The sequence below is a fragment of the Puma concolor genome, chromosome E1 (assembly GCF_028749965.1).
Source record: "Puma concolor isolate L17-30 chromosome E1, mPumCon1.1.hap2, whole genome shotgun sequence".
NCBI classification, from domain to species: Eukaryota; Metazoa; Chordata; class Mammalia; order Carnivora; family Felidae; genus Puma; species Puma concolor.
Genome location: NC_141680.1, coordinates 39,858,967 through 39,872,074, shown reverse-complemented (window position 1 = coordinate 39,872,074; position 13,108 = coordinate 39,858,967). Strand labels below are relative to the sequence as shown.

Sequence of the window (13,108 nt, the reverse complement as noted above, 5' to 3'; positions counted from 1 at the left end):
TGGGCCCCCACGTCGCAGGCACCCTCCTGTCTCAGTTGCAGGATTGTGATGCGTGCAGACCTCTAGCATCCCTTTCCAGGCCGGCTAAGCCCTTCTGCTTGCTCTGCACACGTTCCTTTCCTGTTCTGGCTCCAGCCCAGGCCCGAGGGCTGCTTGCAGGAGGACCCGGGGAGCTGGGCAGAGCAGCCCGGCACAAACCGTTCTATCTCCAGAAGCAGCTGTGGGCCCCACCCGAGAGGGGCAAGACGGCCTTGGCTTCGGGTCTGAGCCAATGGCAGGCTGCCTTCCCAGCCCTGGGCTTAGGCCCGTCTCAGCCAGTGGGCAACCTGGGGAAGGGGCCTGGGGGCCGCCCCACTCCCCACCTCCTCCAGAGCATCTGGTTGCGATTAGGGGCAGAGAAGTGAGAGAGGGCCGGCAAGGGTCCAGCAAGCACCAGCAGCCAAGAATGACTTAATTGGATGAAATGTCTAATGACAAACCAGGGCCCCACAGCAGAGTCCTGGCCCCAGCCCCAGGCCTGGTGCTGGCCAAGCCTTGTCTCAACCTCTGTCCTTGCAGGCTCCCAAGAGTTACCTCCACTATCGCGTCCTCAATGGTACAGTGATTGGGCACCTACTGTTTGCTAGACACTGAGAATGCACATTTGCAGGAGGTGGGGAGAGTCCCGGGGGAGCTCGTCTGCCAGAGGGACAGACATGTAGTTACACCAGTGGGTGCTCTAGGAAAGAGGGTTACACCCAGAAGCTCTAGGGAGTGGCGGACAAGGGCATCGGACACAGGGTCGGCCTGAAATCGATGAATATCACAGGAAATATCAGACCCACCTCTCTGGTGATCTGTGTCCCATACACACGTCCAGGGTAGGTGTGACAATTGCAGTGACAATATAAGACACATCTTTAGGGGCACAAATCTTTCTAAAAAGGAAAAGCATGGTTTCTGTGCCATTCAGAATAAAGGTAATGACCTAGACGGGACAGAGAACACCGAGTCTAGGAATGGCTGCTGAATGGCCAGTGCGGCCACTTCCCCATCCTGGGCCCTGGGAAACACCGTTAATTGATCGTGACAATCTTTCTTGCTAAACGCTGATGGGGCTTCAGGGTTTGTCTCGATTAGAGCACTCCTGGCTGTCACTAATTGATTGGAGATGGCTTTTGAGATGAAACCTATTTGCCATCTTTGATGGAGGCTAAGCTCCATGTTTTATGGAGAAAGGGACTTGCCCAAGGTGTTTGCAGGTAGTCACAGGACTACACAGTGGTCCCCGCTATGGAGACATCTTTGATTGTCACAGTCTGGGAGGAGGTGCTACTGGAATCTAGTGGGCAGAGGCCGGGGATGCTGCTGAACATGTTACAATGCTCAGGACAGCCTCCACAGCCAAGAGTTCTCCAGTCCAGAATGTCAATGGTGCTAATGTTGAGAAGCCCTGAACTCAAAGAACTCTACTCTCTGACTTCTAGTCCCTGGAGTCTCCCGGAAGATGAGCTTATTATGCGCCATTTCTGGCAGAGAAATCAGGAACTGGTTTGGAATGTTCCAGAGCAAAGGTGCTCACCCTTGTCTACAGAGTTAGGTTCAGGGCTTCCCCAAAGCTCCCCTGGGGATTATTTTAAGAATCCTAACGCCCAGGCCACACCACAGAACAATTATATCAGGATCTCTGGGGTGGGAACCAGACAGTAGGAATTGTTAAAGCTCCTCCAATGATTCTGTGTGCAGCAGAGGTTGAGAATAACTACCCCTTTGGACATTTGGAACTTATCTCCCTCCCTAACCCAACAGGTGACTCTCTTTAACCTCTGTGAGCCCTTGATTCCTGTCTGCAAAATGGAGAGCATCTTATCTCCTGCGGAGGGCTGGGTGAGGTCTAACGGTGTGCTGTGTGCAGAGTGTGTGGCACGGAGGCGACACGTGGCGCTCAGTGCACAATGGGTGTCTCCTGCCCTGGCAGCTGTCTCCACGGTCAGTGATGGCATGGTGCTGGGGCCCCTGCAGAGTAAATGGGCTGCTCCCCTGCTTGGACCTTCACTCTGGACTGCCGGGACTCAGTTTACTGTCTCCTTCTCCCAGGTCAGGATGCAGGCGGAAGCTCTGGGCGGGCTGCCAAGCGGATCACGCAGGGATGGAGTCGGAGAGCCCGAGAGAGCCCCGGGCAGGCATCAGAGTCGGACAGGACCCAGCTGAGCCAAGACCCGGGTGGGGGCACCCTGGCCATTGACACACTGCCAGATAACGGGACCAGGGTGGTGGTGAGTGCTGGAGGAACGTGGAAGGGGAGGGAAGTGGCGGTGAGGGACTCCCCAGGTGCCCTGAGTAAACTTGTCAGCCCTGCAAATCACATATCCTTTGGGATTGGCCTTGGTTGTCGGCATGAAGAGAGGGATCCCAGGGGAGGGCATGAGAGCAGGGCCCAGCCTGGGACATTAAATCTTCGCATCTCAGAGCTTCATAGATTGCCCACCTCCTCGTGCACCCAGGGAGGTGAGGTGACTTGCTCAAGGATGCACAGCATGTGCACAGGCTTCCTGTCCGTGGGTTCTTACGTGACCCGAGGCCTCCACTAAAAGCTGAATGAAGGTGGCATTATTGGTCACATCTAGCTGCCCGCTCAGGCCCCTCTCCCTTCTCATTCCTGCACCATTTACAGACCCTGTAGCCCCAAAGGGTTAACGGCCAAAGAGGCTCAGGCTGCTTAGCCTCAGGGCAGGGCACTGAGTAGAGAAGACAATTAGCGAGAGAGAGAGAACGAAACGTCTGCCTGGGGCAGTTCTGGGGCTGGTGCATCCCGGCTGGGAGAGTCAAGGCCCAGAGGAGGTGCTGTCCTTGCAGCGTGTGGCCCTGCTCTCCAGCGGGCTTTCTGGGAGGCCGACGGGGGGCCTCTGTGTCTGGGGGTGAATCTGTCGTCACGTGTGCGTGTGTTTGCACCTGCGTCTGACGGTTTTTGTATATTATGCACCATATACGGTGGGTTACCACCGTATTTCTAAGTAATTTGCTCACGCTGCCGCCTCTTGATTAATTCCCTTAGACATTGTCTGTTGACTACCTGTTGTGTAGATGAAAATTTGCCTTTTATGCACTCCCTCGACCGTCATTCTACTGCCAGTGTTTTTGTTAAATCTCTGCTCTGCTTTATATCATGATAATCGTGTAAATATTGTTCACCACTAATCCAAGCAGGGTAATGTTATTGTTGACTTTCTTGTACAGTTTTTGTTTTTCCTGGATCCTTGCCCCAACCCCCTGTTTGTTTACTTTTCTGTACTTACCATAGCTATATATTCTTATATATCTACTGGCTTTAAAAAAATTTTTTTTCAACGTTTTATTTATTTTTGGGACAGAGAGAGACAGAGCATGAACGGGGGAGGGGCAGAGAGAGAGGGAGACACAGAATCGGAAACAGGCTCCAGGCTCTGAGCCATCAGCCCAGAGCCTGACGCGGGGCTCGAACTCACGGACCGCGAGATCGTGACCTGGCTGAAGTCGGACGCTTAACCGACTGCGCCACCCAGGCGCCCCTATATCTACTGGCTTTAAATAGAGTTTTTGGTGTGGTACAACCTGTCCTTCCCCCCCCCACCCCCCACCCCCCAGAAACCTCTCTCCTGTTGTCCTGCTCCAACCTGGGCTGGCTGCTTGCCCACCTGCCCACCCCACGGTCATTGTGGGACCTCCCTCTCCTCCAAGGTTGGAACCCCCTTATCTGTCTCCTGTGTTGGGTGCCCTATTCTCTCAGTCTTTCCTGCTTGCCCCCCTTGTTTGTTTAGCTTCCTGAGAAAGGTTACGCAGGAGGGAACGTTCTTTAGAAAACTCACATATCTGAAAATGCCTTTTTTAAAAAACATATTTTTCTTTTATTTTGAGTTATTTAAATGTTTATTTATTTTTGAGAGAGACAGAGCACAATTGGGGGTGGGGCAGAGACAGAGGGAGACACAGAATCCGAAGCAGGCTCCGGGCTCTTGAGCTGTCAGCACAGAGCTTGACACAGGGCTGGAACCCACGAACCGTGAGATCACGACCTGAGCTGAAGTCAGACATTTAACCGGCTGAGCCACCCGGGTGCCCCCAAAATGCCTTTATTCTATCCTTACACTTGATTGATGGTCTGGCTGAATATAGAATTCTAGATTAAAAATAATTTTCCTTCAGAGGTTTGCAGGCATCTTCTGGCTTCCAGTGTCACTGTTGAGAGGTTTGATGTCCTTCTTACTCTTGGTGTTTATATGTGCTCCCTCCCCGCTCTGGAAGCTCTTGGGGTGTAACCCCCACATTCTGGAAGTGCAGTGATGTGCTCTGACTCTGGGACTTACACCCACCAGTTCTGGCAAGTCCTCCTGTTTTATTTCTTTGACAATCTTCTCTCTGCCTATTTCCTTCTTTCTGTAGGTCTCCTTGATTCAACGTTCATCTCAGGGATCGATCACTGAACTTCTCTTTTCTGTTGTATATTTGCAGGGTTTGCTTGTTGGTTTTGGTCCATTTTCTGGGAGACTTTTCTCAACTTTATTTTCTGAATGTTACTGATTCTTTTTTCTTTGATCATATTTTTAATTTCTAAGAGCTCTTTATTATTTTCCGATTATTTCTTTCCTTAGGGAAAAAAAAGGCATTCTGTTCTTGTGTCATGGATGTAAGATCTTTTCTGTCTTAGGATAGTTTAAAATTTTAAATATTTTTTTTCCTGCTCTGTCCGTCCTTCCTTCCTTCCTTCCTTCCTTCCTTCCTTCCTCCCTCCCTCCCTCCCTCCCTCCCTTCCTTCCCTCCTGTCTTTTGACTTTGTTTTTCTGTCTTGCTTTCTAGTGGGGGAGTTGAATGCAGGGACAGTTTACCCAGGAGTGGGCAGGGTGAAGAAAACAGCAGGGGATGGTAAAGTGTCTTAGGAAGAGCAGCAGGAGCCATTAAGACGTCTACACCTGTGCTGGCAGGGAGGGTGGTTACCCAAACCAGCAAGAGCTGTGACTGTCTCTGCAAGAGGGTCTGCTTCCAAGAGCTGTGGCAGTGGGGACTGAAGAGGGACCAGAGCCAACTTGCAGCCTGGTAGGAAGGGAGCGGAGTCATAAATGCTCTAAACTCTCCCTCCTTCTGCATTATTGTTTCTGTGACTTAGTTTTCCTTTTACTTCAGGCTCCCGTAAGGCTTGGCACTATTACTGATCCTGTCTTTATTTATAATTTTGATATTTTGTTCACCATGGATTAAAAAAAAATTTTTTTTAATGTTTATATTTGAGAGACAGAGAGACAGTGTATAGTGAGGGTAGGGGCAGAGTGAGAGAGACGGAGACAGAATCGGAAGCAGGCTTCAGGCACTGAGCTGTCAGCACAGAGCCCAACATGGGGCTCAAACTCACGAAACGCGAGATTATGGCCTGAGCTGAAGTCGGACGCTCAACCGACCGAGCCACGCAGTTGCCCCGATCGTGGATTTTTTGGAGCTCATTTCTGTTTTAAAATACTGCTTTAAAATATCCTCTACATTGGGGCGCCTGGGTGGCTCCGTCGGTTAATCATCCAACTCTTGATTTCGGCTCAGGTCGTGATCTCATGGTTTGTGGGATCAAGCCCTGCATCAGGCTCTGCACTGATGGCACAGAGCCTGATTGGGATGCTGTCTCTCCCTCTCTCTCTGCAGCCTACCCTGCTCACATACCTATATGTGCTCTCTCTCTCTCTCTCAACATAAATAAATAAACTTAAAAATATGTATATTTAAAATTTCCTCTCTCTTGACGACTGGGTTTGTTAGTGCCAACTTAAGCGTTATACCTGAGGTCAGGGCCTCACCGCCTCACCTAATCTTTGAGGTGGAACCTGGTAGAACCTCAGAGAACAAAGTCCCAACTCACTTCCCATTGTGCCTTGTCTTCTCCATCCTCTAGAACCAAGGAGCCATGGTGGGGTGATGGGGTGGAAGACCAAGGCAGGAGAGATGTAAGGGGTCCTGGACACCCTTCCCCACTCCCCCACCCCCGCCCCAGCTTTGCTGGGCCATTAGTTAAAGAACTGATACTTGTTCTTGGCCAGACACCATGGTCAAAGGGCCATGTCCCAGTCCATGCAGAGAGGCCCTTGCAGAAGAGAGCCACAAAGAGGCAGACTTCTGGAAGCAATTGTCTGTGGGGAGTCAGAAAGGGCAGTGGGGATCCTTAAGAGCCGGTATGGATTCAATAACCCCAGAACTTAAAAAACAACAGAAATTCTCGGGCTCCACCCTGGACTGGTTCAGAAATGTTGGAGATGGAGACTGGGAATTTGTTCCTTTAAAAGTTCCCATGTGATCCTGATGGCCATCTAGATGTGGGGACTTCTGATCTGTAATATTTCAAGCCAGTTTTGAAAGTAGTTGCTAGAACGACCACCAGCACCTGAAGCTTTCCCAGGTACCACGTGGCTATACTTGACTACATGACTTCCCCCATCCCGGGAGCGTTGTGGCCCCCTCGACAGCCACACATCTAGAGACCTTGGGAAGGAGCAAGGTCCCCCCCCCCCCCCGGCAGGAAACCCCTTTGACTGCCCCGGGGGGCTGTGCCCAGCTCTGCCGGCAAGACGGGAGGATCAGACTTCTACCTTAGCTGGAAGTGGGTTCAGATGTCAGACTGGGACCCGGAAGCCTGCCTTGGCAGGCTGAGTGATTGTCGGCTTCACGCCAGATGAAACTACCAGGATAAATATAAATCCTGGCACTTTCGTTTAAAATAAGGTGGGAGAGATGTGGCTTAGCAGCACTTCATGAGGAAAAGTTGTGGGGCTCCTCACTGCTTGTGGGCTGGGGATGAGTCAGGAGTGTAAAGTAGCTGCCAAGGGTGGAGGTGGGAAAGCTGGCTGTGTTCACGGAAACCCACAGAAATCCGGGCACCAGTGCTGGGGCTCTGGAGGTCCTATGGAGGTATTTCTTGACCTGACCATAAAGCTGGAGGGCTTGTGCCCCCTATGAGATGGCCATCTAGAAACCAGGGGAGTCCAGAATGGTTGAAGAAGCCCGTGGGCATTTAGCCTGGTCTAGAGAAGGCTCTGACTCTGGCTGTGTTCTAACAGCTGCAGGGCTGTGACTGCTGCAGAGGGAATAGACTGTTTTTCTCCATAGAACTTGTCACTTCCTGCACCGAATTATCTATTTATTTGTTTATATTGCCCGTCCTCTGCCTGGAATGGAAGCACCACGAGACCCGAGACTTTGAGGACCGAGCTGTCAGTGCCTGGCACACAGGAGGAGCTCCTCCTTTGGAGGAACAGAGGAAGTAGGGATTTCTCCATCCCCAGAGACCTCGGAAGACGGGACTGTAGAAGAGAAGAGGTTGAGTTGGGGTCTGTCCTTGGACTCAGTGCTTCCAAGGACTCCAACTCTACTGGTTCTTGGATTCCCACACACATGAGAGAATGGCAGTGCTTACACACTCCAGAACATGTGTGCATACAGCCGCCACCCAACTGGGCTTCAGGGCGGCCTCCACTCCATTCCCAACTCTGCCCGGAACCCACTAGGCCTTGCGCCGGGCGGTGTTTGATGGGGGACACTGAGGACCACCCCTTTCAGCACAGCCAGGCCTCAAGGCCCCCCTCCCATCCCTGTCCAGGCTCTGTGCCCACCCTGCCCTGGACAGTGGGGCAGCCTCAGCCACGCAGGGGCCCAGCAGAGGGCCCCAGAGACACCCGCTTCTCCTGAATCTCTGCTCAGTGACCCTGAGAGCTGGGGTCTGCTTGGCTGGAGGAGACCCGATCTAGACAATGGCTTGGTGGCAAAGGGCTGGGCGAGAGGGGAGTGGTAGGAAGAAGATATTTCAGCTAATTTGGTTTGGTCTGTTTTAAAAGGGTTTCTTGAGCCTCAACAGGAAAGCATTTTGCTACTTCTCTATATCACAGCCTGCTTCATGCCTCTGCTCTGGGGCCATATCAAGGGGCCAAGGGCCTGGCAGGTGGGCTTTCATTCCCTTTGCTGCCCCACACACCCACCCCAGAGGCCTCTCATCTTCCTTCGTTGTTCCTCAGTACACCCTCCTGGCCGTGGGCTTCCCTTCTTGCTCGGGCCTTCTGCCCAGCCCCCATCCCAGACCTTCCCTGCCCGGTCTCTCTGACCGTCTTCCTGTCTTGCCCCCTCCGGCCCAACCCCTTCTCCCCAGATCCCTGCCCAGACCTCTAACCAGCCCTCCTACCCAGCCCCTCTGCCCAGCCTCCCTGATGGGCGTCCTCTGCTCAATCCCTTCTGCCCAGCATCCCCGGCCTGGCCACCTCACACAGTGCTCCTTCCAACTCCGACTGTCTCTCTTTGAGGCCTTGAGGCCTCCAGCCAGCCCTCCCAGGGCGAGCTGGCAGGCCCAAGGGCCCTGACCAGAGCCCTCTCCTTAGATTTTCTTCTCACGCCCACACTACCACCACGTCCCGGTGGAAATAGGACTCTTTTCTAGACCAGGTTTCCACAGATTTTCCACAAAGACCAATTCTGAGGCCCTGGAACCCTGGGAACTGTTTTTGGAGGGGGTAGGGTGGGGTTTGGGGAAGCCATAGTGCTAAGTCAGAGACCCTGGCTTGTGACACAGTTTATTCTGAGAGGCTGGAAAGGGGAGGCCTTGGACAAAATTCCTTTTCCAGCCTGGGGATTTCCAGTCATAGTGCAGGGTTTTCTTGGTTCTGTGTTTCGGATCTAGGCCAGAGTTTGGGAGGAACCAAGCTTGAGAACATCCAGATTTGGAGGTTCCCCTGTAACTGAATAGTTCTCTCCATGATAGGAAGAGCTCCATCCCCTCGCTCCGGGCTTCCCTATGGCCCGGCTTCCCTAAGTTCCTCTCCTCTCTGGCCCAAGTAAAACTTCCCTGCTCTTTCCCCACCGTGGTGGGCCTAAGAATGCTGAGAGACCCTGCAGCCAGGCAGGCACCATGTGGTTTGAGACAGTGGACAGCAAGAGGGACAAACGAGTGCAATACATGCCTGGTTTTTTTTTTTTTTTTTTTTTAATTTTTTTTTTAACGTTTATTTATTTTTTTGGGACAGAGAGAGACAGAGCATGAACGGGGGAGGGGCAGAGAGAGAGGGAGACACAGAATCAGAAACAGGCTCCAGGCTCTGAGCCATCAGCCCAGCGCCCGACGCGGGGCTCGAACTCACGGACCGCGAGATCGTGACCTGGCTGAAGTCGGCCGCTTAACCGACTGCGCCACCCAGGCGCCCCACATGCCTGGTTTTTACAACCTCTCAAAGGACAGAGTTTCCAAAAGGAGACTTCTAGAAGGCCTCCTCCCCAGATCGAAGGGCCTGGAGGAGACGGCACAGACAGACTCATAGCACAGACGCCTGAAGAACAAGCAGTGCTCACGGAAGGACCGCACTATGGTGGGCCAGGGGAGGGGATGAGGCGAGGAGGCCAGTACTGGGAGAATTCTGAGAGTAGTGTGTGAGGTGGGTGGAGGGAGGGGAAGGTCATGAAGAGACAAGATAAGAGATTTTATAGGATAGGGGCGCCTGGGTGGCGCAGTCGGTTAAGCGTCCGACTTCAGCCAGGTCACGATCTCGCGCTCCGTGAGTTTGAGCCCCGCGTCGGGCTCTGGGCTGATGGCTCGGAGCCTGGAGCCTGTTTCCGATTCTGTGTCTCCCTCTCTCTCTGCCCCTCCCCCGTTCATGCTCTGTCTCTCTCTGTCCCAAAAATAAATAAAAAACGTTGAAAAAAAATAAAAAAAAAAAATAAAAAAAAGATTTTGTAGGAAGAAGGGGTGTTTGGGAGGGGGTGTGTGGAGCCCAGACATCTCATCTCCAGCACTGTGGAAGCGGTCCAGCAGTCCCGGCCCCCAATCGTGTTCCAGCTGCCTGACCCTGGGCTGGATGCTTACCCCCTCAGTTAATGAACCGGCATTGGGAGCCCCTGCAAACCCCTACTAGTTTCAAATTTCCCAAATGGGGTAGTAGATACTGATCTTATTAGGGTGAGATTTAAAGCAAAATTTAGAGCAAAATGCGAGGCACATGATGAGTTCTCTGATCCTGTCATCTCCCCACCCACCCGCTTCCAGGCTCAGTACGGGTGCCAAGGACCAATCCTGGTTGCTCAGACCCAGGACGTCCATCTCCCACAAAGATTAGTCTTGTTGACCCTTTTCCTTTCCCTTAGGTAGATTTTTTGGTTGGTTGGTTGGCTGGTTGGTTGGTTGGTTGGTTTCTTTCTTTCCTTCTTGTTGAGGTGAGATTTACATAGCATAAAATTAACCACTTTTAAGTGAAATGCATTTAATACATTCACAATGTTGTGCAATCATTATCTACTTCCTGAACATTTTCATCACCCCAAAAGGAGATACTGTACCATTTAAACCCTGTCCCTTCGTTCCCTCACAACCACCAACCTGTGTTCTGTTTCTATAGATTTACCTATTCTGGATGTTTCACATATAAATGAGATCATATGATGTATGACCTTTTGTGTCTGGTGTCCTTCACCTAGCATGATGTTTTCACGTCTACATCTATTTTATGGCTGAATAATATTCCATTGTCCAGATAGACCATAATTTTTTATTCATTCATTTGTTGATTATTCATTCATTTGTTGATAGACACTTGGGCTGTTTCTGCCTTTTGGCTGTTGTGAATAGTACTGCTGTGAACATGTGGCCATGTATTTCTTTGAGGACCTGTTTTCAACTATTTGGGCCATGTACCTAGGAGCGGAATTGCTGGTCAAATGGTAATTCTATGTTTAACGTTTTTTTTGAGGAATCTCCAAATTGGTTTCCATAGTAGCTGAGCCATTTTACATTCCCACCAGCAATGTATGAGGGTTTCAAATCCTCCACACCCTTGCTAACACTTGTTATTTTCTTTCTTTCTTTCTTTTTTAAAATTATAATATCCTAGGGGGTGTAAGAGGTGGTATCTCATCGTGGTTTTGCTTCGTGTTTCCTGAATGACTAATGATGTTAAACATCTTTCCACGTGCTTGTTGTCCATTTGTATATCTTCTTCAGAAAAATGTCTCCTTTGCCTCTTTGCTCATTTAAAAAAAATTATTCTTTTTTTAAAAAAGTTTATTTATTTATTTTGAGAGAGAGAGCATTTGTGCGCACGTGTGTGCACAGGCACAAGCGGGAGAAGAGCAGAGAGAGGGAGAGAGAATCCCAAGCAGGCTCCATGCTGTCAGCGCATAGCCCGACTCAGGGCTTGAACTCGTGAACCGTAAGATCATGACCTGAGCTGAAACCAAAAGCCAGCCCCTTAACCAACTGAGCCACCCAGGTGCCCCTGCTTTGCCCATTTTTTAATTGGGTTGTGTTTTTGTCTTGGGCAGATTTCTTAACCTCACTTCATTGTCAAATGAGGATGCTATTGTCTAAATGTAATTGCAAAGGTGTTCTACAAGACTCTACATTCGGGGCCTGGCACAGGGGCAGGAATGATAAACATTAGCTGACTCTGAATTAGGCCCTGGTCTAGGTGACCAGTCATCTTGGTTTTCCCAGAATGGTCTTGGTTTTAGCAATGAACTTTCAACATCCTGGGAGATCCCAGTCACCAGGTGAACTAGGATGGCTGGTCAACCTACTGTGGTCCCAGGGACGGTACGTACTAGGTATCCTTGCCACATCATCGCTCTAAACCTCAGTTTTCTCATCTATTAAAAAAAAGTTGTTTTTTTTTTATGTTTATTTATTTTTGAGAGAGAGAGAAGCAGAACGTGAGTGGGGAGGGGCAGGGAGAGAGGGAGACACAGAATCCGAGGCAGGCTCCAGGCTCTGAGCTGTCAGCACAGCGCCCGACGTGGGGCTCAAACTCATGAGATGCTTAACCGACTGAACCACCCAGGCACCCCCTCAGTTTCCTCATCTACAAGATGGGACTGAGAATGGCTCATGGAATTGTTATAAAAATTGGGTGAGTTAATTTCTTGAGAAGGTTAACCAGAAAGGTAGGGGGTGGAAAAGGTAGTGCTTTCCCCCCAGATCTTACCTGGAACTACAAAACCAGTATGCTAGCAACAAAAGAGGATTTCCTGGCCTTGAAACTTCAGGTGCTATGCCTCGTATCCTCACTACTCAAAGTATGGTGGGGGACCAGTAGCGTCGGCAGCACCTGGGAGCCTAGGGGTACCAGGCTGGCTCAGTTGGTGGATCATGCGACTCTTGGTTTTGGGGTTATGAGTTTGAGCCCCACATTGGGTGTAGATTGCTTAAAAAAATTTAAAGAAAGAAAGAAAGAAAGAAAGAAAGAAAGAAAGAAAGAAAGAAAGAAAGAAAGAAAGGGAAAAGAAACGCAGGAACTTGGACCCTATGGAATCAGAATTTGATTCTCGGGTGATTTGTATGCACATCAAGGTTTGAGAAGCACTGCTTTGTGCCAAACGCTTTCAAGCAGGGAAAACAATCCTGGATGTGGAAAGTACATCAATAAATTCGTCACAGGAGGGGCACCTGGGGGATTCAGTCGGTTAAGTGTCCAGACTTCAGTTCAGGTCATGATCTCGCAGTTTGTGAGTTGGAGCCCCACGTCAGGCTCTGCACTGACCGTGAGGAGCCTGCTTGGGATTTTTTCTCTCCATCTCTCTCTGCCCCTCCTTGTGCTCTCTCTCTCTCTCTCTCAAAATAAATAAATAAACATTAAAAAAAGAAATTAATCACAGGAGTATTTATGAGAGCGTAAGAATTAGAAGCTACCAAAATGCCCAACGATAGAGAAATAGTTAGGAAAATTGTGGGTTTTCTTCTGAGTAGATGGCCAGGGAGCTGTTATAAATGATGGTTAAAAGATCACGTTCAACATCAAAAACTGCTCTAGGTATTCATGAAACCTGGCGGAAGCAGGCCACACAATTGGATGATCAGCAGGATTATAACCGTGTGAAATTATATACACATAGAAAAGACGAGAAGGAGATATGCCAGCGTGGGACAGATGAGGGATGGGGGAGTCTGTTTTTGCTTTTGTTTTTCCTTGTCCTAATTCTGTGTGGTTGTATGATACATATTTATGCCGTCAAAACCTTGGGTTGGCTGATACTTCTCCCACAGCCCACATGTTGAGTCAGAGCCAGGATAAGATGATTCTTCCATTTCCAAGAAGCGTTGGGGGCATTAAGAAATGCTTTGTCTAGGGGCGCCTGGGTGGCGCAGTCGGTT

The 13,108-nt window shown here is 50.3% G+C and overlaps 1 protein-coding gene across 3 annotated transcripts in view; it reads left to right on the top strand.

Annotated features, from left to right (window-relative positions):
• Positions 1-13,108, top strand: part of PLXDC1 (plexin domain containing 1) — a 62,672-nt gene that overhangs the window by 6,068 nt on the left and 43,496 nt on the right. For all 3 annotated transcript variants that reach the window (XM_086687174.1, XM_086687173.1, XM_086687175.1), the window contains exon 2: positions 2,077-2,255. In XM_086687174.1, the coding sequence (XP_086543300.1) occupies positions 2,077-2,255 (179 nt within the window). The remainder of the gene's footprint in view (positions 1-2,076; positions 2,256-13,108) is intronic.